This window comes from Mesoplodon densirostris, chromosome 11 (assembly GCF_025265405.1).
Source record: "Mesoplodon densirostris isolate mMesDen1 chromosome 11, mMesDen1 primary haplotype, whole genome shotgun sequence".
Taxonomy (NCBI): domain Eukaryota; kingdom Metazoa; phylum Chordata; class Mammalia; order Artiodactyla; family Ziphiidae; genus Mesoplodon; species Mesoplodon densirostris.
The window spans coordinates 32,970,303-32,997,150 of record NC_082671.1 but is presented as its reverse complement, the minus strand read 5'-3'; the positions used below and the strand labels follow the sequence as shown (position 1 = coordinate 32,997,150).

Below are 26,848 nucleotides of genomic sequence, written 5' to 3'. Positions count from 1 at the left end.
GTGAACTACTCTAGCTTACTCATGTACCCTAAGAATCAGATGTTTTTATGCCAGTGTTAATACAATTTTTAGTTTAAGTATGATCTAAGCTAATGAAATATGAGTATAGAAAGAACTATTGTTTTAAGCTGTTTGTATATGCTTTGGAAAAGTAAGGTAGATGCCTTGGAAAGACTTTACATAAAATGGTTTAAAAATTACTAAAGGATTAGGTGTGGATAAGCCTAAAGGTTTAGGAAGCTTTTGGTTCAACTGACTAAAATTTATTTTCTCATGTCTCTGGAGGAATGGTCATTTGTGTGTTGGTTAACGCAACAGCTAAGTGATTAAGGCCAGAGCCAAATTCTTTTCATCTTTCTGTTCTGCCATTATTAGAGAGTGAGAGTCTCCTTAAGCTAACTCTCCACAGGTTTAGTTAGTTTGTTTGTTTGTTTGTTTTGGCCACACGTGCGGCTTGTGGGATCTTAGTTCCGACCAGGGATTGAACCCTGGGCCCTCAACAGTGAGAGCGCAGAGTCCTAACTACTGGACCGCTAGGGAATTCCCCAAGCTAGCTCTCTTGCAGTTGAAAGATGGCTATAGTAGGTAGTTCTAAATGTGTTAGCCTGATATAACAATATCTAGGGGAACAAAGCGGGCTGTCTCTCTCTCCTTTCCTAAAATCCTGCAATCAGATTTCTCCTCTCCCCTTTCTCCTAGTATCTCACTGGCCAGAGTTGGTTCAAATGCCCTTACCCAAATCATTTACTGACAGGGGCATGGGGGTGGTTGGGTAGCATTATCATATTTACTTAAATCAATCAACATTTCCTCTTAAGTCATGTGGGAAAGCTTGAACCACTGAACAACTATGGCAGTCACAGGGAGAAGGACTGGACTGTTAGGGAGTCAACCAGGAGTGTCTGCTGTAGAGAGGCAATTTAAAAAGTAGAAAACATATGCAAAAATTCAGAAGGATGTAGAAACTGGACTTCTTTAAGGCATTTTGAAGCTTCCTTCTTAGAGAATTGTATAAAGAATAAAGATAAGGTGCATTGAATTTATTCATTTCTGTGACTGGGATAGACACAGAGACCTCGGTTGACGATAGTAATCTGGTAGCCTTAAAACTTTAACAAAACAATTTAGCTGTTTGCCTTGTGACACAGTGCCTGTTTTTTCTCTGCTTAGGGTCTAAAGCTCAGTGTGAAAGGATATTGTGGGTACTTTATTTCCTGATAGGGGTCTTTCTGAACTTTGAATCTCCAGCTGATTAATGTCTGTTACTTGTCACCCCATTGCTGATTTCCTTCTTATAGAAGAATAGTGAGACTTCTGAATAGATGTATTATTTGACAGCTGGAATTTCCAGAAATGATTTCATTTTTTTTGAAACCATAATTGGTATGATATATGTATATGATGTATCTATGATATTTATATGGTATCATACCAATTACGGTTTCATGAAGAAATATATATATCACATTTTCTTCATGAAACCATAATTGGTATGAGATACATGTGTGTGCATGTGTATATGTATATATACATATACATATATGTATGTAAAGATTGAATTCAAGTTAAGTGAACAAGAGCTCAAATTCTGGCCCTGTTACTTCCAGCTTAGTTAACTACCTCTTGACCTTGTGTTATTTCCTTATTGTTAGAGTTTGTTTTCTCATCTGTAAAAAGGAGACAGCAATATCTACCTTATAGAATTATTTTGAGGGTTGAAAGAAATTATATATAAAGTATTTACTGCAAAGTGCCTAATGCTTGGCAAATGATAGTTAATATTACATTTCTAGGAAGAAATGTTAAGATAGTGGACATTTTTAAAACCTAAGTATTGAATATATTAGAGGAACTTTTTTATTAGAAATTTCTTGTAATAAGGAAGTTTTACTGTAATCTACTTCTTCTGATTATTTGCTTCTGCACTTACAATGTATGTATTTCAACAAAAGAAATCTTGTGCTTAAAAAACAGTGTAAAAATTACTGTTGAAGGCCCAGCAGTATTTCTCAGAGGTAGAGTGAGTAAGAGGCAGGGAAAGGGTGCATTGGCGTGCATAGGAACTGTACAGTCTCTTATATACTACCTTCAATTTATATGTTTCTTTTTGCTTAGTACTTACACTGAGATGAAAACATTTTTGAATTTCACTTTCTTATAAAGTCTTAACCCAACAGCCTTAACCTTGGCTGTACATTCGAATCACCTGGAGCACTTTAAAAAGCACCCGCTGACCAGGTTCCATCCCTGACAAATTAATTAAAGTAGGGGCAAGGGCGGGGACATTAACATTTCTTTAAAAAAAAACCTTCGGTGATTCTGATGTGCATCCTGTGATTAAAAACAGTGTAAATCCTTTAGCCTATTTCTATCCTCTATAAATATGCCTATTGTCTCTTCCTCTCTGTGTTAGTGCCCTAGACATTCATGTATCAGTGCTTTGCAGAGCATCTGTGGCTATTCCCTTGACATTCATGCCAGAAACTGTACCAGAAGTTGCCCCTTTGTGTTTTACAAAAAATAAACTTTGAGGAGTTGGGAGAATGTCTACTTAGTTAGTGTTCACTATGTTATCTTCTTTAAATGGAGGGGTGTAATTATTCGTTTCTGCTTTTTACTTAAGCTTTATTATTTTTTAAATTTTATTTATTTTTGGCTGTGTTGGGTCTTCGTTGCAGTGTGCAGGCTTCTCATTGCGGTGGCTTCTCTTGTTGCGGAGCGTAGGCTCTAGGCACCTGGGCTTCAGTAGTTGTGGCACACGGACTCAGTAGTTGTGGCTTGCGGGCTCTAGAGTACAGGCTCAGTAGTTGTGGTGCATGGGCTTAGTTGCTCCGCGGCATGTGGGATCTTCCTGGACCGGGGCTCGAACCCATGTCCTCTAAATTGGCAGGTGGATTCTTAACCACTACACCATCAGGGAAGTCCTTAAGCTTTATTTTATTTTATTTTTATTTATTTATTTTTTGCGGTACACGGGCCTCTCTGTCGTGGCCTCTCCCGTTGCGGAGCACAGGCTCCAGACGCGCAGGCTTAGCGGCCATGGCTCATGTGTCCAGCTGCTCCACAGCATGTGGGATCTTCCCAGACCGGGGCACGAACGCGTGTCCCCTGCATCGGCAGGCGGACTCTCAACCACTGCGCCACCAGGGAAGCCCTTAAGCTTTATTTTAATACTCTTATGAAAACTGGAAAAAATTAGTTTTGCGATTTAAAAAATTTATTTTAATATATAACTGACTTATTAGATTTATGTTAAGAGCAACTTTTTTTTTTTTTTTTTTTTCTTTTTGCGGTATGCGGGCCTCTCACTGTTGTGGCCTCTCCCGTTGCGGAGCACAGGCTCCGGACGCGCAGGCCCAGCGGCCATGGCTCACGGGCCCAGCCGCTCCGCGGCATATGGGATCCTCCCAGATCGGGGCACGAACCCGTATCCCCTGCATCGGCAGGCGGACTCTCAACCACTGCGCCACCAGGGAGGCCCAAGAGCAACTTTTTAATGAGGTAGTTTGGTGAGCTTAATTGTCATGAATTTAGTAATTAAGTCTAAATACTTGATATGAACTAGTCAGTTTTTAATATTACCCTATCAGTAGAATGAACAACTTAGATAAATTATGAGAAAAAATATGTATGTATTACGTATAAAAATTGTTAGCATTAAAGTTTTCAGATTTCTGGTTCCATGTGCTATATTCAATTGCTGATGTAAAATAACAATATTTAATGAACTTATAGCCATTTTACAAGGAAGAGTAAGAAAGGACCTGTTATATATTTTAAGGAATTCGACTTATAGATTATAACTTACACAAGTTCCTTTGTTGAATTAATAGAACCAGTATGTCCCTTCTAATAGACTGTGAGACTAATTTTTTTTTTTTTTTTAATTTTTTTGGCTGTGCCGCATGACATGTGGGATTTTAGTTCTCCCACCAGGGATTGAAGCTGTGCCCCCTGCATTGGAAGTGTGGAGTCTTAACCACTGCGCCACCAGGGAAGCCCTGTATTTCATTTTATTTGGAACTTTTTAGACTTGGTAGTAGAAAATTTCTGTCTTGAGATGCTGGGCCTTTTATTTATTATTTTTTTCTTTTTCTTTTTTTAACATCTTTATTGGAGTATAATTGCTTTACAATGGTGTGTTAGTTTCTGCTTTATAACAAAGTGAATCAGTTACACATATGTTCCCATATCTCTTCCCTCTTCCGCTTCCCTCCTTCCCACCCTCCCTATCCCACCCCTCTAGGTGGTCACAAACCACCTAGCTGATCTCCCTGTGCTATGCGGCTGCTTCCCACTAGCTATCTGTTTTACGTTTGGTAGTGTACATATGTCCATGCCACTCTCTCACTTTGTCCCAACTTACACCTCCCCTTTGCCGTATCCTCAAGTCCATTCTCTAGTAGGTCTGTGTATTTATTCCCGTCTTGCCCCTAGGTTCTTCATGACCTTTCTTTTTTTTTTTTTTTCTTAGATTCCATATATATGTGTTAGCATACAGTATTTATTTTTCTCTTTCTGACTTACTTCACTCTGTATGACAGACTCTGGGTCCATCCACCTCACTACAAATAACTCAATTTCGTTTCTTTTTATGGCTGAGTAATATTCCATTGTATGTATGTGCCACAGCTTCTTTATCCATTCATCCGATGATGGACACTTAGGTTGCTTCCAAGTCCTGGCTATTGTAAATAGAGCTGCAATGAACATTTTGGTACATGACTCTTTTTGAATTATGATTCGAGATGCTGCGCCTTTTAGACAGATAGATCTACTGTCTATTACTCACAGTAAATTCCATGTGTCAGGTACCTAGAAGCCTCCTTGAAATACATGTGACAGAACTACACAGATATGTAAGAAATAGTGCATCAGGAACGCTACCAGTACAGAAAATAGAAGACACACAAAATTAAGTTACAAAACATTAAGTTATGACAACCAGAGAGTAAATTGATTTCAGAAGAATAGTGTTGATTTATTTTTATTTGTTTTCATTTGTAAATGTAGGCAACTTTTCATTTTACATGTTAGTCATAGACTCTTGAAACATGTATTATTAAAACATTCAGAAAAACTTTTTTTAGTTGATGTGGCTTTTTTCCCAGACTAAGTTTGGTATAAAACAGAAATGCCTGAGTTTTATTTATTTTTATTTTGTCTGCCCACGTTTCTTATATGTAACACAAGTCATCAACTCAGAATTTTGAAAACATTTATCTATATGATCGAACCAAAAATTAGTTCAGAAAATAGTTCATAAAATATTTGTAACTGCAGCCTACCTACTAACAAGAAAATGTTGCTTAACATAGTTCTGGAATTTGAGAAATCCTAAGATTTTAAAGATAATGCTAAGTGCATTTACTTCAGCTTTTATTGAGCTCCAGTGAAATTGGTCACATCTGGTAGTGTGTTTAATAGCCAACTTGGAATATAACATCCTCTATATCAGAAAATAAAACCTGCCCAACAACGGGTTCAACTCTCTTAACCTAACCAAATTCACATTGTAGCTTAAAGTTGAGTTTGGTAAAGACTACCAAATTAAAATCTTTTTTTTTTAAGTCTTTATTGAATTTGTTACAATATTGTTTCTGTTCTATGTTTTGGTTTTTTGGCCCTGAGGCATGTGGGATCTTAGCTCCCTGACCAGGGATCGAACCTGCACGCCCTGCATTAGAAGGTGAAGTCTTAACCACTGGACCACCAGGGAAGTCCCTAAAATCGTTTATTTAGATACCATTCCCAACCTCCAAAATATTTGGGCCGTGTTGTAAAGTACTATTGAGCAATAAAGTGGGAGGAAAAAAGAAAACTGGAAAAAAATCAACTGTAATTGTCCACTTTCCTAAATGGATTACTTTGACACAGAACATTTAAAATACAAGATTTTGGAGCTGCACACATTAAAAAAAAATCATCTAAATTGATGACTTTATTTTACAGATTAAGAAACTGAAGCCAGAGAGGAGAAACTGATCAGGCTAATACTAACTAGAATTCAGATTTTCTGGTTATTGTTCCATTCAAGGTGTATATTTTTGTATGATGATGACATCCAAAATTTAATAGAATTTGGAGAATAAAGTTAATTATTTTTTCTTTCCAATTAAGTATTTTCTAGAAATTTTACTCATTAATTGATTTCTTATTTTGAGAAATCTTTTTTTGAAAGAAAAATTGGGGTTCAGTTACCATTTATTTAGATAATATTAGGTGCTGAATTTTTATTAGCCTCTGATTTAAGGAAACACCTAGGATGAATAAGCCTGCTTATCTTATATTAATTAAGATTTGGTTTATATTTTCCTTCTTACTGGCTTCTTGTCAGATTTTAAGCTGATAGCATGACTAAATCTATTTCATGGGTTTTCAACAGAAAAGATGGTGTAAAATGTTTATTCTTTTATCATTTATACTGGTATATTCAGTAACTTTATTCTAAAAGTATCTTGAATTTGAGAGAAGTTATTGCATGAGTAGACACTAGTGATACATGTGTTACATGAATTACTTTGCGTTCTTGAAATTTAATTCTGTTACCAGTCTGTTAAAAAGATTAGCTTTTTGACTTAGTTATTTGCAAATATTCAATACAATTTGGAGGCTTTAAAAAATTAGCTTTGTTTACATTGTTTAAAAATTTTTTAAATATTGCTTCATCAAGCCTGTCTTTTAAAATACAATTTTGACATACCTGTTAATCACCTAGCATTTTATAAATTTTTGTTTTCAAGCAACATACAACATACCAGTGAAATGATCCATTCTCTAATAATCTGAATGGTTACCATATTTAAAGTGTTTTGTAGTTGAGAACAAACTGATAGCAATAGAGGTACTACATAGTTCGTTCTAGCCTTTTCTCCTTGCTTACCTGTAACTTTCCTGAAGTGGGAAATCTGGCTCCCACCAACCACCATCTATTTTACTTATTGTTTATCTTCAGTAGACACGTATAGTTGTTTCAGCATTACTAATCCATAGCCTTGTAAGGAATCACTTTACCAACCAGAACACAGTGTTTATATAGAGGTCTTTTTTTTTCTGTTACAGTTACCAGTCACAATACCATCTTCCAAAGTTATTTAGGCCAGCACCATTTTCCATACCCCCTTCAGTGTGGCTGTGTCATACATTTGTAATACAGTTACTCTTTTGCCAGTTCTGTATTTCTAACCTAGTTGATTTTTAAGATTTGCATACATTCAGCTTTACTCTTCATGTTGTGAAGTTCTATGGATTTCAGGACATGCATAGCATCTGTGTCCACTCCAGTACCATATAGAATAATTCAATCTCTTTAAAAGTTCCCTCTGTGTCCCCTTTGTAGTCAGTCACTCCTCCAGTTCCCTGGCAACCATTGATCTATTTTCTATCTCTATAGTCTTGCCTTTCCAGAATGTCATGAATAGAAACACTATATGGCCTTTTTGGTCTGGATTCTTTGCCTTAGCAAGTGAAGTTAAGATTCATCCTTGTTGCATAAATTAATAGCTTTTTAAAAAATTGTTGAATAGAATTCTGTTGTGTAGATGTGTTTTTATTTATCCATTCACCTATTGAAGAACATCTTACATGGTATAAACATTCACGTATAGGTGTTGGTATGAGCATAAGTTTTCAGTACATTTTGGTAAATACCTAGGGGCACAATTACTGGGTTGTATGTTAAGTCTATGTTTAACTTTATAAAAAACTGCCAAACCCTTCCAAATGTATTTGCTTTCATTTTTGAAAGATATTTTAGCTAGATTTAGAATTCTTGGTTGATAGTTTTTTATATTATTTTTCTATAGTTTAAAAATGTTGAGGGGAGGGCTTCCCTGGTGGCGCAGTGGTTGAGAGTCCGCCTGCCGATGCAGGGGACACGGGTTCATGCCCCGGTCCGGGAAGATCCCACATGCCACGGAGCCTGCGCGTCCGGAGCCTGTGCTCTGCAACGGGAGAGGCCACAACAGTGAGAGGCCCGCGTACCAAAAAAAAAAAAAAAAAAAAATGTTGAGGGGAGTTCCCTGATGGCCTACAGGTTAGTATTCTGGGCTTTCACTGCCATGGCCCGGGTTCAGTCCCTCCTGGTTTGGGAACTGAGATCCCACACCCCTCATGGCAAGAAAAAACTTGATTACCTCTCCCCTGATTTGCATTGTTTTTGGTGACAAGCTTGCCATCATTTCTATCTCTGTTTCTCTATGTATTCTTTTTTCCCCTTCTGACTGCTTTATGATTTCTCTATCACTGTTTTTCAGTAGTTTGACTGTCAAATGATGAAGTGTGTTTTTTTGCTCTCCTTAGAGGTCTTTGAAGTTATTGGATCTGTGAGTTTATAGTTCTCAACAAATTTAGGGAAAGTTTGGCCTTTTTTTTCTGTCCTGTTCTTCTACTCTTTCTGGGATACTAATTACATTAATTTTAGACTGCTTGATATTGCCCAGCAGTTCACTGTCCCTAGTGATATCTCACTGTTCATTGTCCCATGGTTCCTTTTTTTTTTTTTTTCTAGCCTCTTTTCTCACAGTGTTTAATTTTGGATTTTTTTCTATTGCTATGTCTTCAATTCATTAAGCTTTTCTTTTGGAGTATCTAATCTGCTATTAATCCTATCCAATGCATGTTTAATTAGAGATATTGAATTTTTATCTCTAGATGAACAGTTTGAGCCTTTAAAAAATCTTTTAACTTTCAAATTATAAATTCATAAGATGCAAAAATAGTACAAGGAGGTCCCATATGCCCATCACCTATCTTCCTCCAGTGATGTCATCTTACATAACTGTAGTGCATTATCCAAACCAGAAATCGGTATAACTTATTAGACTGCAAATTAATTCGCTTTACCCTTTTCTGCATGCATTCACTTTTTTGTATGTTTTTATCATTCTGTGGTATTTTTCACATGTGTACAGTCGTATAACCACTACCACCAAAAGCAAGATACAGAACCTTTCTGTCACCATAAAAAAAAATTCCTCTTTCTGCCAACTTAGGTATTTTTGATACCTTGAATTTCTTTTTTCTTTTAATTTTTTAAAAAATTTATTTATTTATTTGTTTTTGGCTGAGTTGGGTCTTTGTTGCTGCTCAGGGCTTTCTCTAGTTGCAGCGAGAGGGGGCTACTCTTCATTGCAGTGCGTGGGCTTCTTATTGCGGTGGCTTCTCTTGTTGCGGAGCATGGGCTCTAGGTGCACAGGCTTCAGTAGTTGTGGCACGTGGGCTCAGTAGTTGTGGCTCACGGGCTCTTAGAGCACAGGCTAAGTAGTTGAGGTGCACAGGCTTAGTTGCTCCACGGCACGTGGGATCTTCCCAGACCAGGACTGGAACCCGTGTCCCCTGCATTGGCAGGCGGATTCTTAACCACTGTGCCACCAGGGATGCCCCGATACCTTGCCTTTCTGGTATTATGTTCATAGTTTTCTTTATTTGTTTGAATGTATGGAATACATTTACAGTACCTCTTTTTTTTTTTTTTTTTTTTGTGGTACGTGGACCTCTCACTGTTGTGGCCTCTCCCGTTGTGGAGCACAGGCTCTGGACGCGCAGGCTCAGCGGCCATGGCTCACGGGCCCAGCCGCTCCACAGCATGTGGGATCTTCCCGGACCGGGGCACGAACCCTTAACCCCTGCATCGGCAGGCGGACTCTCAACCACTGCGCCACCAGGGAAGCCCTATAGTACCTCTTTAAGCCACTAATTCTATCATCTGTATAATTGCTGGTTTATTTCCATTTATTATATTTCACCTTGTTATGGGTTGTATTTCGTGCTTCTTTGCATGGCTAGTGTTTCTGATTAGATGCCAAACATTTAATTTTACATTATTTAATGATGCTTTTTGTTGTATTGTTTTAAATATTGTTGGGCTTTGTTTAGGGGTTCAGTTATGGTACTTAGAATTCTTTTGATCTTTTTGAGGCTTGGTTTTAAGCTCTCTTAGTGCTGGTCAAGAACATACTTTAGTTTAAAGCTTATTTGGTTTCATTACTGAGGTTTTCATTACCTTCTGAACTTTATTCAGTATCCTGTGTGTTAAGAGGTCCTACTCTCATTGATGGGAACATGAGCTCTGGGGATTGTTCTGACTACTCCTTTTCAGAGGCTTTTTCTTCAGATTCAGTAGTTTTTTCACATGCATGCACAGATCATTACTTAGCTAAAACCTTGAGGGGAATCTCTCTCCATATCTTTGGAGCTCTTTGAGCTTCCTGCTCTCCATTTGCCCTGCGAATTCTAGCTGTCTTGGTGTTTCCCCTAACTCTGAACTCTTTTTCCTTAACTCAGTGAGACTGTTGTGCCAGTTGGGTTCCAACGCCTAACCCCCTCCCTGTGTTTCAGCCTTGTAACTCTACAGGCAATAGAGCTTACTTTTGTTTTGTTCTCTTGATGATCTCTGTCCTGAGATGGTGTTCAGTGTCTGAAAATCATTGTTTCATACATTTTTTTCTAGTTTTCTAGTTGTCTAAGGTAGGAAGGTAGTTTTCTGTCTTGGAAGGTATCCCTGCCTTATAGAAAATTTCATTTTAGTTTTATAAATATTTGTCTTTTCTGACTTTTTAAATATTTATAGGACTTTGTGGGAAAAGCAGTGCATAAACTTTAACAAATTTAGGTACCTAGGGTGCATGTTCTCATGTTTTCTTCTTTTCACATATTCTCTGTGTCACACATATATTCACATCCTTTTTTATCTATTCACTGTCCTTTCATTCCTAATATGATGAGTATCAACACAATCTGTTATTGAGCATCTTTGTTTAATATAAGATAGTGGTGACAAATGTTAGCTTTTCATGTTTACCCAGAAGAAAATAGAGTGCCTTCATTTCTTTTTCCTTTTGTTTATTGAAAGGAGATAATGATTTTTAGTTATTGTTCAGTATAGAATGTTGATTCCTATATTGGTTAGAACACATACAGGCATACATCTTGTCTCATTGTGTTGCAGGAAGGGGGACCCCTTCCCTTCCAGGGCCCGAGAGTGGGCTCTTGTCTAACACTCGGAAATGAATTGTCCGAGGAGACACATGTGCTGACAAAGCAAGAGACTTTATTGGGAAGGGGCGCCCCTGTGGAGAGCAGCAGGGTAAGGGAGCCCAGGAGAACTGCTCTACCACGTGGCTCGCAGTCTCTGGGTTTTATGGTGATGGGGTTAGCTTCCAGGTTGTCTCTGGCCAATCATTCTGACTCAGGGTTCTTCCTGGTGGTGCACGCGTCGTTCAGCCAAGATGGATTCCAGCAAGAAGGATTCTGGGAGGTTGGTAGGACATATGGACTGGTGTTTCCTCTCCTTTTGACCTTTCCAGAATTCTTCCGGTTGGTGGTAGCTTGTTAGTTCTGTGTTCCTTACCAGGACCTCCTGTTGTAAGATAACTCAAGCAAGTGGTTACTGTCGTGTCTGGCCAGGGCAGGAGGTTTCTGTCGGTGGTTCCCTTAACAACTGCACTTTGCTTTATTGTGCTTTATTATTCTATTGTGTTTTTACAAATGGAAGGTTTATGGTAATCCTGCATCAAACAGGTCTGTGGGTGTTGTTTTTCCAACAGCATTTGCTCACTTCACATCTCCATCACATTTTGGAATTCTTGAAATATTACAGACTTTTTCATTATTCTTATATTTGTTTTGGTGATCTGTGATCGGTGATCTTTGATGTTAGTATTGCAAAAAGATGATGACTCACGGGAGGTTCCAGGGACAGTTAACATTTTTTAACAATAAAGTGTTTTTTAGTTAAGGGATATACATTGTTTTTTTAGACGTAATGCCATTGTATACTTAATAGACTACAGTATAGTGTAAACATAACTTACATGCATTGGGAAACGAAAATGTTTGTATGACTTGCTTTATTGTGGTATTTGCTTTACTACTGTGATCTGGAACTGAACCTGCAATATCTTGGAGGTATGCCTATAGTGGCTGTTGTTTGAAACCCTAAGCCATGAAATACTTGAAGTTATCCCAAGATGGGGAAACAAAACAAGCTTTACTTTTGTACTAAATCCATAGTATTCCAAAGTTAATATTTTTTAATCTGGTAAATGTACAGATTAAATATTTTTAATTATATTATTTAGCATATAAAGTCCTAATTATCTCATATATATATATATAATGTTATGCTGTTGAAAATAGAATAGCTTTGCTTGATTTTAGATTTCTAACATATCTTTTGATGAAACTGGTACAAATGGAAGATAGTGCATGGACTTTAAACTTATTCTTAAACTTATTTAAGAAGGAAAACATGCTTATTTTCTAAGAAAAAACTGAAATTTTACACTTATTGTCCATTGAATTCAGACTTGTCATGAACATGTTAATAGTAAAGCAAGTACTGTTTTAAACTCTCTTAATATTATAAAATACATTAAAACAGGGTTAATGTTGTTTAGAGGATGCATAATAAATAGGTTTGTTCTCATTTTGTGACAGTCATGAACATTTAAGTTGGAGCTAAATGTATGTCACTTAACGATTCTTGAACATCCAATTCAGTAGATAGATTTTCTTTATGAATAACCTAATTCCTTGCTAGGATTATATTTATAGCAGTAAATATACTTATGCTTTAAAAAACCTTTCTCCTTTGTTACTTTTGAGAGAGACATTTAATTCCAGTAGTACATATAAATTTGGTAATGCACATTTACATTTTTGCCATAGAGCCAGGCATCTCTGAAGTATTTCAGCCAAACATTTACAATGCAAGATGGTCAAAATTAGGTAAAAGTATATAGCACCCACTAACTTGTGATCAGGCATAAGAGAGGAGGTGGAATGTAGGTTTTCAGTACATGAATTCTTTTTAAAACTTAAATCTAATAATATTAATTTTTAATGTTTTCCTTGAAAAATTTTCTGACTTTCTTACTAGATTGCTTTTTAGATGTAATCCATGTGTACGTGTGTGTGCATGTTTATTGGTTTTAGTAAAATTGATTCATAACTTCTTATAAAATTAAATTAGATGTTTTTATTATCCTCTCTGAAAGTAAATTTTGTCTAATATTAAATAATTGCTCTAAATTTGAATATAATTTTTAGTGGTTAGCAACTATTGTTCAGTAGGTATACTAACTTACTACTTTCCTGGGGTAAACATTTTACTAAAAGTTAGGTAAAAGTAAAAGTAAGACTTTAGTCTTAAAAACAACTATTTACAAATTCTTAGTAGATACCACTTTTGAATTTTTGGTCTTTCATTTTCAGTTTACGTTTTTGAGTTAGCATCTCTAGAGACTATTACCTCTGCTTCGGTGATTGATTTTTTTTTTTTTTTTTTGTAACTGGGGTTTACAGTGCCTAGTCATTTTGGACTTATTTAGCTCTGTCCAGGTTAAGAAATAAGCCCCATTATTTTTCTACCCTAATGTAAAAAAGCAAATTCTATTAGCGCATGCATGAAATTGGAGGATTGAAGAACAGAGGCTTCCAGAAAGTTGACATGTGTTACTACTCTTCATTGGAGTAAATTTTAATAGAATATTAAGTTAGGTTTGCATCTGGATTAATCATCCTAACATTATAGGATGAATTCCCGTCTTATGGCATAGGAAAAAACCTCATAAACTGAATGAATAGCGGCTGTATAACTAAGCATTTTGAGGAGAGGGATTTGAAATTAAATGACTGAATCTGAATTAATTGAACATTTCTGAGACTAAGAGGAGGATGTTTATTTAAAAGAAAAAAAATGTGTCAATTCAGGGCTGAACTTTTTTGTCCACTCCATTTTTATTCACTGTAAGTTTCTTTCTATGTGTGAGGTCTGGCAGACAGTTTTAATTGGAAGGGAAAGGTTTTCATATTTAATAACTTCTATCTCAAATAAAATACGTCTGCCAGTCTAGCCCTCCCTAGATGGTTAAGAGGAAGATCAATTAGGATATAAAAAGAGTACTTTTTGGTTTTGTTTTCTATGTATCATATTGGATATTTTTGCTGCTGTTCATATGTTTACATGTTAGTAATTTTGACGGCTTTTGGATAATTCCACTCTAGAGGGAGAACTGGTGGGCGGTCCTTCCTGTGACACGACCCTTGAGTGACAGTTCTATTTGATTGCCTCCAGTACTGTGAGGAAAGGACACGACTCTATGGTGAGGACTGATGGACATACATTATCTGAGAAAAGAAACTACCAGGTAAGATCAAAACTTTTTTTCCTTTTTTCTGTTGGTCATATAGTTACATGAACTGTTTAACATGTTGTATTTAATTGGAATCAGGTTGGATACACCTGAGTTTGAAAAATTGGGGTTATAATTTTAAAAATACGTATGTTGGGTTTGACAGTTGAAATAGTGGGAACATTTTTCAGAATAAAGCATGCTTATAATAAATGTATATTTATTCTTATAAATAATGTATATATATTCTTATAATAAATGTATATATATTCTTTTAGTGTCAGAACATAAATTTTCTGGTGTGTATATCTGTGTCAAAACTTAGATTATCTAAAACACAATTTATGACTTCATGGCTGGATTCAGAGCTAGTATTCCATAAAACAAAATGTTGATTGCTTTTATACATATTATTTCTGGAAGACTAAATCTGAAGTCTTAGGCTCTATTCGGGGTACTAGAGCATCACAGGAATGTAGACAAAGTTGGTTAGAGTATAGAAGAAATAGAAATGAAAATCCCAGGGTACTCAGAGACCCCAATTCTATTGAATTTGTCATTAGCTTGCTGTCCTTATAATGCTAGATCCTTGTTTGCTCATTTATTAAGTTAGTTAATAATATCCATCCCCTATGAAATATAAGGATGCTGAAAGGATGGTTGAAGTATAATATTCCTGTTTTCTTTCTGAACTTTTAAAAGAAGGTGAATTTTAAAGATAGTGCTATATTAAATAGTGATTTTAAAAACTCTGGCATTTGAATTTAATTTTTTCAAAGAAAATCTGCTTTATTCATTTGTTAATAATTTAATAGCAAATTATGTAATGACTCAGAATACACAGTAGTTCATAGTTAAGTAGGAGTAAGCTTTAGGCTTCTTTCACAAATACATATCCAGCCTCCCTCTCTCCCTTCCACCCACAAGTTTTGTTCCCTCCAGGCTGTGAAGGCAACTAGTGTGATAGCAGCAGCTTTTGTTAACTAACCATTTATCTTCTAATCATTTATTTTAGCCCAGTTAGTCTTTTCTTCCCTCAGATTGGAACAGTGAACATTGGAGAAAATTGTAAATGGGTCTTCATGGTGAGATAACAAAGAGGCTTTGAGCACAAGACTTAGGTTCTGGTTTGGGCACTGTCCATAATGAAAAGTAGTGTCATATTTAACCTTTCTAGAATTTGACCTAATTTTATGTCTGAAGTTTCTCGCCAGATTTTTATAATTTTAATAAGCCAGAGTAAGCTGTGGCTATGCAGAATCAGTTCTCCCTGTAACCTTTTCTGTTCTGAATTGTTTTTATAGAATTGATCAACATGGCCTCTGTTCATTACTTATACTTGCTGTAACTCCTCCTGCCTCACAACCACTTCCAACTACCTTGACTCATAAGATTTTAATTGGTTACACTACTTGGGTTGTTGTATCTTTTGATAGATTCTGCTAAATTATTTTAAGAATGTCGTGATTCTAGATTGTGTGGCTTTTCAGTGTTTATAATCCAGTTTGTAAAACGTAAGTAGAACTTTTGTATGATCACACAGTATGATTAATTTACTTTATGGAATCATATTAATAAAGAATTCCAAATTTTACACTTAAGAAAGGAATAAAAGGAGATTATATTTTATACATGAAGAGATTTTCTAATTCCTGTTCATTCTACTCTTAAAAAATGGTTTCGAGTCACACTGTTTCAGTCACATTATTTACAAATAATCCAGGTTTTTTAGCTTACCTGAAAATGCATTTTTGGTTAGGGTTCTTCTGCCTGAAAGTATTTTCCCTTTTCTCTTTTCTTGTTACTTAGTGACAATTAATGCATGTTGAAATATTCTTGGAAACACTTGTTTAAATTGCCATTGTAAAATTATTTGTAAAAGCCTCTTTTGAAAAATACATGTATAGAAATATAATTTCCTGTCTGATAATTATGATGAGTATATTAAGAGCATATGGGAAATTCAAAGGAATAGTAGATAAATTACTAATATTTATATTGGTAGCACTAAGAGTTTGTATATGCTGAGATGAAATGATCTGGATTTTTAACAATTCCATTTCGGAGGAATTTTATTTGTTGTTTTTCATGGATAAAGTAGGATTTCTTTGTAGCCGTGTTTATACTCATTAATTTATTGTTGAGGCCTTTTGTTTTTGGAGGGTACTTGATGTCTTACAGTGTTATTTAAGCATTCTGATAATAATAAGCTAATAGTCCAGAGTTTAATAAAAAGGATAATATTTCCCCAGTTCTCCTTTCGTTGTGGACTTGATTAAAGACTTAGGAACTCATTTGGGAAGGTGCATTCCCTCAGCTTTGTGCTAAAACCTAATGACTTTTAAATGGGTGTTGGTTGAAGTATTGATTTTTCTATTGGTATCTACTTTGTGTGTTTCATTTCTCACTACGAATTTAAGCCCAGTTAAAAGTTTTTTGAGTATGACTAGAGTAGTTGAAGTTTATTTGCATAGACAGACTGGTATATTAGTTCAGGTGAGATAATTTAATTATGTAAATGGTTTATAGTTTATTCTTTTAGAAAGATTGTCAAGCTTCTTCCAAGGAAATATAACTCCAGTTTTTAGCTAGAATTTTCTTTTCTTTCTCTAATTTACACTAATTTATTCCAACTATGAGCATGCACAAATCTAACCATATTAATTACCAGGTTAACTTACCAGTGCCTTCTTCCCCTCTCTTATATAATGCAGACGAGCTCCTAAACATTACGTATAATCTTTACACATTCTGACCCCGCATACTTTTATTTCCATTGTCTCCTCTGTTTGCTTATTGAGTAATATAAATGGAAAAGTTTTTCCATTGAGTAATATAAAACTGCTTTTTAATCTCCATGCTATGCACTTTTACACTTTAAGCCTTTACTTGTTTGGGTTCCTCTTCATGTAATGCCTCACTTTTCTTCCGTGATTCAAGAATCAGATATCAATACTTTCAGAAGCCATTCTGTGATGGGCTTCAGCATTCCTTCTCCTTGCTTTGTAGCTTTTGTGCATACTTCTAGTTTAGTGTGTACCATGATACAATGTAATTATGTTTATTTTTCCCTGTCTTGCTGTAGCCCCGTGCTGTCCAGTACCGTAGGCACTAGCCATAAGTGGTATTTAAATTCATTTAAACAAAATAAAATAATTTAATTTCTCAGTCACATCGACCACATTTCAAATGCTCAATAGTTACATGCTGTTAGTGGCCACCATATTGAACAGTGCAGATATAGAACTTTTCCATTATTGCACAGAGTTGTATTAGACAGTGCTACTGTATGTTACGAGCATCTTGAAAACTGGAGCCATATTTATTTTGGTACTGCCTGTACCTAGCATGGTTTCAGTTACATAATGGGTGTTCAAATGCATGTTGTTTCAATAAAATTAAATAAAACAAAGAAAGAGGTGACAGGAAGAAACTGCAAAGCGTGCTGGGGGAAATGCCACTTATATATATATCTCTCCAAGATTTTTAGAATGCTACTTTGAGGTCATTGATCACATCATATGCTAGCTAGTTCAGTGTATGTTGTTTATAAACTAGATCTAATGCATCCTAGTCTGTATGTTCTTTAAGAATACCTCATTATCTAGAATACCACATTAACGTTGTGGAATGTATCCTGTCAGAGAATGATGGCAGTGATCGTATTGCTATTTCCTCCTCTCTCCCCCTGCCATTAACTATTTTATTTCCTTTCTATTAGTTTTTTAAATTACAGAGCTATAGAATGTGAAAGTTTACCTTCAAAGTTTTACTTTTAACAGTTTAGTGTGTATCTTTTCTAGTGATTATATAGGTGCAAATGTGATTTGTTGTCTTTGTTTTTAACAAATATGCGTTTTTCTACAGCTTGCGTATTGTACTTAATGGAGATATTTCCATGTCCCACCCTTCCACTGCCTCCTTTCCCAGAAGTACTCCGTTGTTTGAATTTTGTTTTATTCTTTTTGTTTTTATATTTTTATTACATATATATATCAGTATATAATCTTTATGTATTATGTGGCAATTTTTTGAAAAGTGGTACCCTATATTCTGTTATTTTTTAAAATTATTTATTTATTTATTTATTTATTTATTTATTTATTTATCTACCTATGGCTGTGTTGGGTCTTCGTTTCTGTGCGAGGGCTTTCTCTAGTTGCGGCAAGTGGGGGCCACTCTTCATCTCGGCGCGCGGGCCTCTCACTCTCGCAGCCTCTCTTGTTGCAGAGCACAGGATCCAGACGCGCAGGCTTAGTAGTTGTGGCTCACGGGCCTAGTTGCTCCGTGGCATGTGGGATCTTCCCAGACCAGGGCTCGACCCCATGTCCCCTGCATTAGCAGGCAGATTCTCAACCACTGCGCCACCAGGGAAGCCCCTATTCTGTTATTTTGAATAGAAAAAAATATAATGACTTTCCAGCCCACCCCAAACCGTAAACAATTTCCCAGATATTGCTAAAACACTCAACACCTATCTGACATTTCAGATATCTGACAATTCTGCATAATGTAAAGCATTTAAAACACAAGTTTCCAAATTATTTAACAATCAATGGTGCACATACAAACTCATCTGGTAGGTGTGCTTCCATTCAGTATGCAAGAGTATTGTACAATAATGTATACAAATTACATTTTTTTCTTTTGCACTGCAGTAAAAATTTAATGTAAACAAGCAATGAAGTACCCCATTTCTTTTATTATAAGTGATCACACATTATTGAAAATTTTTATCTCTCTGCTATCAGGATGTATTTTACAACTGATGGTATCTTAGAGTCATGGTTGTAACATAGTAGCTTATAACCTTTTCTTGATAGCTTCTAGTATGATTGAAAACAGCACCAGCATCAAAGCACTTGGAATCTGATATATTACACATGTTAAAGATGCATAATATAAAGAACACTTAAAATGGAAAAGAATTTTTGAAAAATGAATACTTAGCAATTCGAGAGTTATCAGAATAGGTCTAGCACGTAGAGCAGAAAGACGGGAGGCTTTAGACATCCTTGCTGTTTGGCACTGGGTTAAGGTGAGCAAGAGTGAGCTGAGGAAGGAATTTGTTCAAAAATAAGTACCTGAAATCAGTGAACTGGTTCACAGTTCATTGCTCTTGAAACTCTTGGAAACAAATGGCTGTAGCCACAGGATGAAGGAAGGGGAATAAAAAAACTCAAATTGGTGACTGTTGTCTTCACTTGCAGTTATACAATTCCTGCTAAAATGAGATCACTTTTGTAATTGCACTTTAAATGTGATGCTTCTGCTCATGTCACGATCATATTATCAGCAGCAAAAGTTATTTTGACTCCATGACCTAAATATTTGTTTCAAATAAATTTTGACATTTATTTGTCATTCATGGCTCATCTTTTTCTTCTTCCTCTGGCCAACCAAAAACATCACATTAAATGAATTCCCAAGTTCCTCATTGGTTGGTTTATTACGTGATGCTAACAATGTTGGTCTTTCTTTGAATGCATTATATGTTCTGATACTTTTTTACTCATCTTCTGAAATCATCAAATGAGGTGACATTTGTTTTCCAAAAAGCAGGTTTCACTAAGATACATGGTTCTATGGCACCCTTAGTATCTTAGTAATTTTTTCACAGTGCCTCTGGGCCAACAGAAATGTTAACAGTTTTGTTAAATTAAGTAATTAGGTCTAAAACACTTACGTAGTTCAGGTGGTATCTGATATCTGACAGATATCTGATATCTGACGTGTTTCCTGAGAAGATTTAAAATATCTGGCGGAATCCTTTTGTGTTCACTGTGGTGCTCCTTTGGGAACTTAGCTCTAGGCTTTTACACATGAAATATTGTGTTCTCTTTCAGAAACACATTTTATATTTAAGTAATTTGCCCCAATCATGAATATGGAATGTGTTCATCATTAAATAGAAAGTTAAAACACTAGTGTAGATACTTCTGTCAATCAGAAAATATAGAAGCAAAGTTACTGTATTTTTAATTGAAGTATAGTTGATTACAATGTTGTGTTAATTACTGCTGTACAGCAAAGTGATTCAGTTATACATATATACTTTTTAAAAACTATTCTTTTCTGTTAGTTTATCATATGATATTGAATATTGTTCTCTGTGCTATACAGTAGGACCTTGTTGTTTATCCATCCTATTGGATATATACCTATATATCAATGTATATGTAGATATATATAAAAGCTTACATCTACTAACCCCAACCTCCCACTCCATCCCTCCCCCAACCCCTGCCCCCTTGGTAACCACCAGTCTGTTCTCTGTGTCTGTGATTCTTTTTCATAGATAGGTTCATTTCTGTCATATTTTAGATTCCACATTTAAGTGATATCATATGGTATTTGTCTTTCTCTTTCTGCCTGACTTAGTATGATGATCTCTAGTTGCATCCATGTTGCCTGCAAATGGCATTATTTCAATCTTTTTATGGCTGAGTAGTATTCCATTGCATATATGTACCACATCTTCTTTATCCGTTCATCTGTTGATGGACAGATGTTTCCATGTCATGGCTATTGTAAATAGTGCTACTGTGAACATGGGGGTGCATGTATCTTCTTGAATTACAGTTTTGTCAGGGTATATGCCCAGGAGTAGGATTCCTGGATCATATGGCAACTCTGTTTTTAGTTTTTTGAGGAACCTCCATAGTGTTTTCCATAGTGGCTGCACCAATTTATATTCCCACCACAGTATGAGAGTGTTCCCTTTTCTCCACACCCTCTCCAGCATTTATTTGTAGACTTTTTAATGATGGCTATTCTGATTGGTATGAGGTAGTACCTCATTGTAGTTTTGATTTGCATTACTCTAGTAATCAGCAATGATGAGTATCTTTTCATGTGCGTATTGGCCATCTGTATGTCTTCTTGGGAGAAATGTCTATTTAGATCTTCTGCCCATTCTTCGATTTGATTTTGTTGTTGTTATTGAATTGTATGAGCTGTTTGTATATTTTGGAAATTAAGCCCTTGTCCGTTTCATCATTTACAAATATTTTCTTACAGTCCCTAGGTTGTCTTTTCATTTTGTTTATGGTTTCCTTTGCTGTGCAAAAGCTTATAAGCTTGATTAGGTCCCATTTGTTTATTTTTGCTTTTATTTCTATTGCTTTGGGAGACTGACCTAAGAAAACACTGGTGCATAGTTACCTTTTAAAATATAAGCTCAGGCCTTACTTAGATTCTGGGATGATTGCACTGATGGTGACAGCTTAGTTTTTTGTTTTTTTAATCTTTCTAAATTCCCATATAAAAATAGAACAACTAGATAGAAAACCAAAACCCATGAAAACATTTGTAACAAAAACTGGGGATGAAATATCTCCATGAACCTCAAAATATAAGCAGGTGAAAGTCTAACAAAAGACCTAAATTATCAGTTTTTATGCATAAGAACATAGAAGCATTGGAGTGTCTGGACCTGAGCATAGAAGCACCTCAAAGTGGTGAAGAGCCATTTTGAAAGTGGTAAGTGTGATTAGCCAATTTGAAATTGGGGAGGTTTTGCCCACTTTATTAGATCAGGGTTAAGGGACCTGTGGTGAGGCCTAAAGTGACTTCAGCTGCCTAGCTCTGAACTCTCCAGACTGACCCACCAGTGCTCCCTTCCAGGACCCTGTTGAGAAGTTTCTGGGAGTGGAATCAAAATTGAGCAGGATAGGGACAACAGGGACAGAGGAAAGAGAAGGAGCAGATTAAAGTGGGAGAGGGGAACAGAGCCAAGAAAACCTCAGAAAACTTGCCATTGTACTTTTAGAGACTGCATGAAAACAACAGAAGAGGGAGCTTTATGAAGTTAGAGGAGTTTTCTGAACCATGTCGTAGTCTCAAATTTTATGAAAATTAAATTCACAAAAGGTCTTCTAGGAATATGTTTAGGTGTGTTTATACCAATTTTGAGTCCCATCAACAGTGTTCATATTAATCTGACATTTAATAATGTCAAATTAAAAATTTTTCAAATTTATTGAGGTTGTTTGAGACATATTTCCCTATTGAAATTAAGTAAAAGATATTCTCATGTCTATAAAGATTTTTAATTTTGTCTTTCATGTTTAAATCCTTCTGAGATTGATTTTTGTATATGGTTTGAGGAGGCCAAATTCCTTTTCTTGGCATAAAGATAATCAATTATATTAGCATCATGTATTGATTTTGTTCTTTCTTCCTCCTAATCAGCAGTGCTCTGTTATAAATCAGTTTGTTTATATTTGTGGGTCTGTTTCTTATATCTCTATTTTATTACTTTGATGTGTTTGTCTCTGCCTGCACCAGTGTCCCACTTTCTTAACTACTATAGCTTTGTGTTAAATCTTCGTGTCTGTCTCTCCACCTTGGTCTTTATTATTGTCTTGACTTTCTTGGCCTTTTGTTCAGTGACAAATTTAGAATTTGAAAAAAAAAAAAGGCATTGTGTTTACAAGTGGAATTTTATTGACTTCATTTTCATTTGGGGAAGAAATGATATGTTTATGTTATTCTTCCTCTCCCTGAATTCATACACTGAGGTCTTCTAGATTTTCTCTCAATAAAGTTGTATTTTTTTTAAATAATGGAATTATAAATCTTTAGTCAGAGTTATACATAAGTACTTTTTGTTGCTTTTTTTGGTAAATTGTATTTTTAAAATTATATTTTATAGATGTTACTGTTATATTGACATACAGTTGACTTTTAAACTTGATTACTGTTTTTTTGGCTGCGTCGGGTCTTAGTTGCGGCACACGTGGTATTCGTTGAGGCATGCAGGATCTTCCGTTGGGGTGTGGGCTTCTCTCTAGTTGTGGTGCGCGGGCTCCAGGGCGCGCGGGGTCCAGAGTACGTAAGCTCTGTAGTTTGTGGTTCGCAGACTCTCTGGTTGAGGAGCATGAGCTCAGTAGTTGTGCTCGGGCTTAGTTGCCTCACGGCATGTGGGATCTTAGTTCCCCAACCAGGGATCAGACCTGCGTCCCCTTCATTGGAACGCGGATTCTTTACCACTGGACCACCAGGGAAGACCCTAAATTTTTATTCTTATAATTTATCTGTAGGTTCTTTGTGGGGTAGGTTCTTTCATGTAAATAAATATATCATCTGGAAATTCCAGTTTTGATACTTTACAATTTTTATAACTTGCATTTCTTTTCAGAACTCACTCATATTTCTGATACAAGGTTGAGTAGAAGTATTAGTAGTAGGAATCTTTCTCTTGTTACTTGTCTTACAAACTTTGTCACCAGTAAATATGATGTTTGATGCAGGTTTGGGGTTTTTTTTGTAGATATTCTTTATCAGGATTAAGAAATTATTCATAATGCTACCGTCTTAAATATTTTTTTCTTTTTAGCACCTTTTTTCATCCGTAAGATTGTTGACTGTGTGCCTTTTCATCTTATTTGTCACCCTTGCTTTAAATTTATTTTTTGTTCTATATTCATCAATTTATACTCTTTAAGTTATTGATATTTCCTTTTATTCCTTAGGGTTTGTTTTACTGTTCTTTAATCTTAAGTGTTCTTAATTTTCCAAACTTATGAGGCTTTTCTAATTATCTTCGTATTGCTGATTTCTCACATATTCCGCTGTAGCTAGAGAATGTGGTCAGTATGATATCAATTATTTGTTTACTTACTTGAACAAAATGCATATTGACCAGTTGGCAGGTGTATTGCTCTGTTTCCATTAGATCAAGTTCGTTAATCTTGTCTATGTCTTCTATACCCACATATTTATCATTATTTTTCACATTTTTACCATTATTTTTTTGTTTAGAGTTTGGCTCTAATATATCTTCTTTTATTTATTTAATCATTTTATACATGCTTATGTTTAATATGTGATAAATCCAGCAGCTGAAAGTTGCCACAGATCATTCTCATGTCTTTTGTTTCTTCTGGTTCTCACTTACGATACCTTGATTCCTTGTAGGTGTGTAAGTTACCATTTTATGTTTCTTAGAAATCTGTGTGACTTCTTTGAGGACTAGATGGAAAGACATTTTTCCCAAGGGGATTTGTGTTTGCTTCTGCCAGTGCCTAAGACACTACCAATCCAGGAGGTTGTTTTTTTTTTTCCTTCCTTCCCTTCTTTCTTTATAGTATCATTTTCCTTCTACTTGAAGGACTTTAAATTTTTTTAAAGTTTTTAAGTTATGTGTAACATAGACAACATTAAAGTCATTAAATTTTTATTTAAGAATTTTGTGTTTTGTGATTCCTTTCACTGCCTGTCACCTTACCTTAGTTCCTCGAAAGTTTGAGTCATGATCTTCAAGATAGCCCGTTTAAAAAGAAAGTTTACCTAACCCACAATTGTCATGTCAATCCACAGTTCTTTTTTTTTTTTTTTTTGGCCGTGCTGCGTGGCACATGGGATCCCAGTTGCCCAGCCGGGGATCAAGCCTGCACCCCCCACAGTGGAAGCATGGAGTCTTAACCACTGGACCGCCAGGGAAGTTCCAGTCCACAGTTCTTTTAGTTGAGCTTCTTTTATCTCTGCTTGAATATGGACATACTGATGACATACTTCAAAAATTCCCCACCTATAATCTTTAGGATCTAGTTTCTTCAAGCAGTTTATTTTAGGGCCACTTTTAGGGTTAGAGTAGATGAATCTACCTGGTTCTCAATTTCACACGCCCTCTAAACGTAAGTTCAAGTCATATTCACCCTAAGCTATCACATCCTAGAATAGGACAGGCCTTTGGGATATTCCAATACCTAAGATAAAAAAATATGACCATTAGATCTTTCACACTTTTAGTGGCATCTCTGTCTTATAGTTCTTTCCTAGAAATCAGTAAAGCAAACCACGTATTATTCTGTGAGGAGTTTCCAGCAACGTGGGTCTACAGAAAAAGCCCCATCAGGATAGACTTCGACCAAAAAAACATTTTTGTAATACATTTCTGATTGTGATGAATTCTTTTAGATTTTGGATGTCTGAAAGAGTCTTTATTTCACTTTTATTTTTGATAAATTTTCTGCTGGACGTGGAAATCATAGTTGACAGCTTTTTTAGTGCTTTGAATATTTTGCTCTGTTTTCTGACTTAGACCATTTCCAACAAAAAGTCTTCTGTCATTCTGTCTTTGTCCTCTTTACATAATGTAACTTTTTCTCTCTGGCTACTATTAACATTTTTTGGTCATTGGTTTTACACATTTTAATTATGATGTATCTTGGTATAGTTTTTTTCGTGTCTGTTATGCTTGAGATTTATTGAGCCTCTTAAATTTATGTATTTATAAGTATTTTTTAATCAAATTTGGATTTTATTTTATTTTTATTTTTTTATAATTTTTGTTGACATATAGTTGATTTACAATGTTGTGTTAGTTTCAGGTATACAGCAAAGTGAGTCAGTTGGAATTTTTAATCTATTATTTCTGTAAATATTTACTCTATTCCCATTCTACCTTGGGGACTCCAATTACAAATATATTAGATCACTTGAAGTTCTCCCAACTTACTGTTGCCCTGTTCAGTAAAATCTTTTTTCTCTCCGTGTATTTAGGGTAGTTTTTTATAGCTGTGTTTTTAAGTTCACCAGTCTTTTCTTCATCATGCCAGTTATTCTTCCCTTTACATGCAAAAAGTAGTTGTAATAACAGTTTTATAATGTTATTATCTATTAATTCTATCATCTGTGTCATTTCTGGGTCTGTTTCTATTGTTGGTTTCCCATTATGTATTTTATTTTATTGCTTCTTTGCATGCCTGGAAACTTTTGCTTGGGTACCAGTTCTTGGAATTTTTACCTGTTCAGTGCTATATATGTTTTCGTACTTTTGTAAATATTCTTGAGCTTTCTTAGGGGCACAGTTACTTAGAAGCTGTTGGAGCCCTTTGAGACATTTCCCCACCCCACCCCACCCCCCTTTTTAACTGTAAGTTTTGTTACAAAGAACCACAGTAGCCTTTAGCCTAGGGCTAATTTTTCCCAATTACTGAGGCTGTACTCTTCTGAGTACTCTATCTGACACCCTGTGAATTATAATATTTTTCTACTCTGGCTTAGGGCACAGTTGTGTGAGCCCTAGAGATTGTTTTTGCTCTCTCTTTTCCCAGCCTCTGGTCAGTTCCTCACATGCATATGCTGATCAGTACTTAGCTGGAAGACTCAGGAACCCTTTCCAGATCTCTAGAACACTTTCTCTTTCTCTTTACAGCTCTCTCTTATTTGGTGCTCTAGCCTTCTCACTCTATAGATACCTTAGCCTACTCAGACTCTCAGCTACACTTCCTCAATTCACAGAGATTTCTGGCCTTCACCAGGGCTCCCTCTCCTTGTATTGCAGCCTGCACCTGGAAACTCCTCCATTCAGTAAGCATGGGCAGCTGTAGGGCTCACATCAGTTCTTTCTCTTCTCTCAAGGGTTATTATCTTGTACTGCCTTATGTCCTATGTCTGAAAACCATTGTTTAACATATTTTATCCATTTTTAAAGTTGTTTTAGGTGACGCGGGAATGAGAGGATTCCTACTTCTCCATCTTGGTTGGAAGTAGAAGTCCTAAGATTTCATTTTTTAAAAATTATATTTTGGTTGAGAAGATAGATGAAAAATCATTCCTGAGAGAGAGAATAAGCTTCTATATCAGTGTTCAGTCAAGACTCGAATACTTTCTATTGTGTAAGACAATATGTGGTATGCAATACAAAGAAATATCAGATCTGTTCTCACCACTTAAGGTCATTTGGAAAGAAACATCGAACAGTA

General features: G+C 35.7%; 1 protein-coding gene and 1 pseudogene across 5 annotated transcripts in view; one reads left to right on the top strand and one right to left on the bottom strand.

The window, feature by feature from the left end:
• CNOT2 (CCR4-NOT transcription complex subunit 2) overlaps nt 1-26,848 on the top strand; it is a 115,935-nt gene that overhangs the window by 29,589 nt on the left and 59,498 nt on the right. For 4 of the 5 annotated variants that reach the window (XM_060113938.1, XM_060113936.1, XM_060113934.1 and 1 more), the window contains exon 3: nt 14,078-14,150. In XM_060113938.1, coding sequence (XP_059969921.1) covers nt 14,078-14,150 — 73 coding nt within the window. Of the gene's footprint in view, nt 1-14,007; nt 14,151-26,848 lie in introns of all 5 variants that reach the window. The other variant, XM_060113937.1, reaches the window with a different exon arrangement.
• Nucleotides 24,897-25,009, bottom strand: LOC132499644 (small nucleolar RNA SNORA18; annotated as a pseudogene).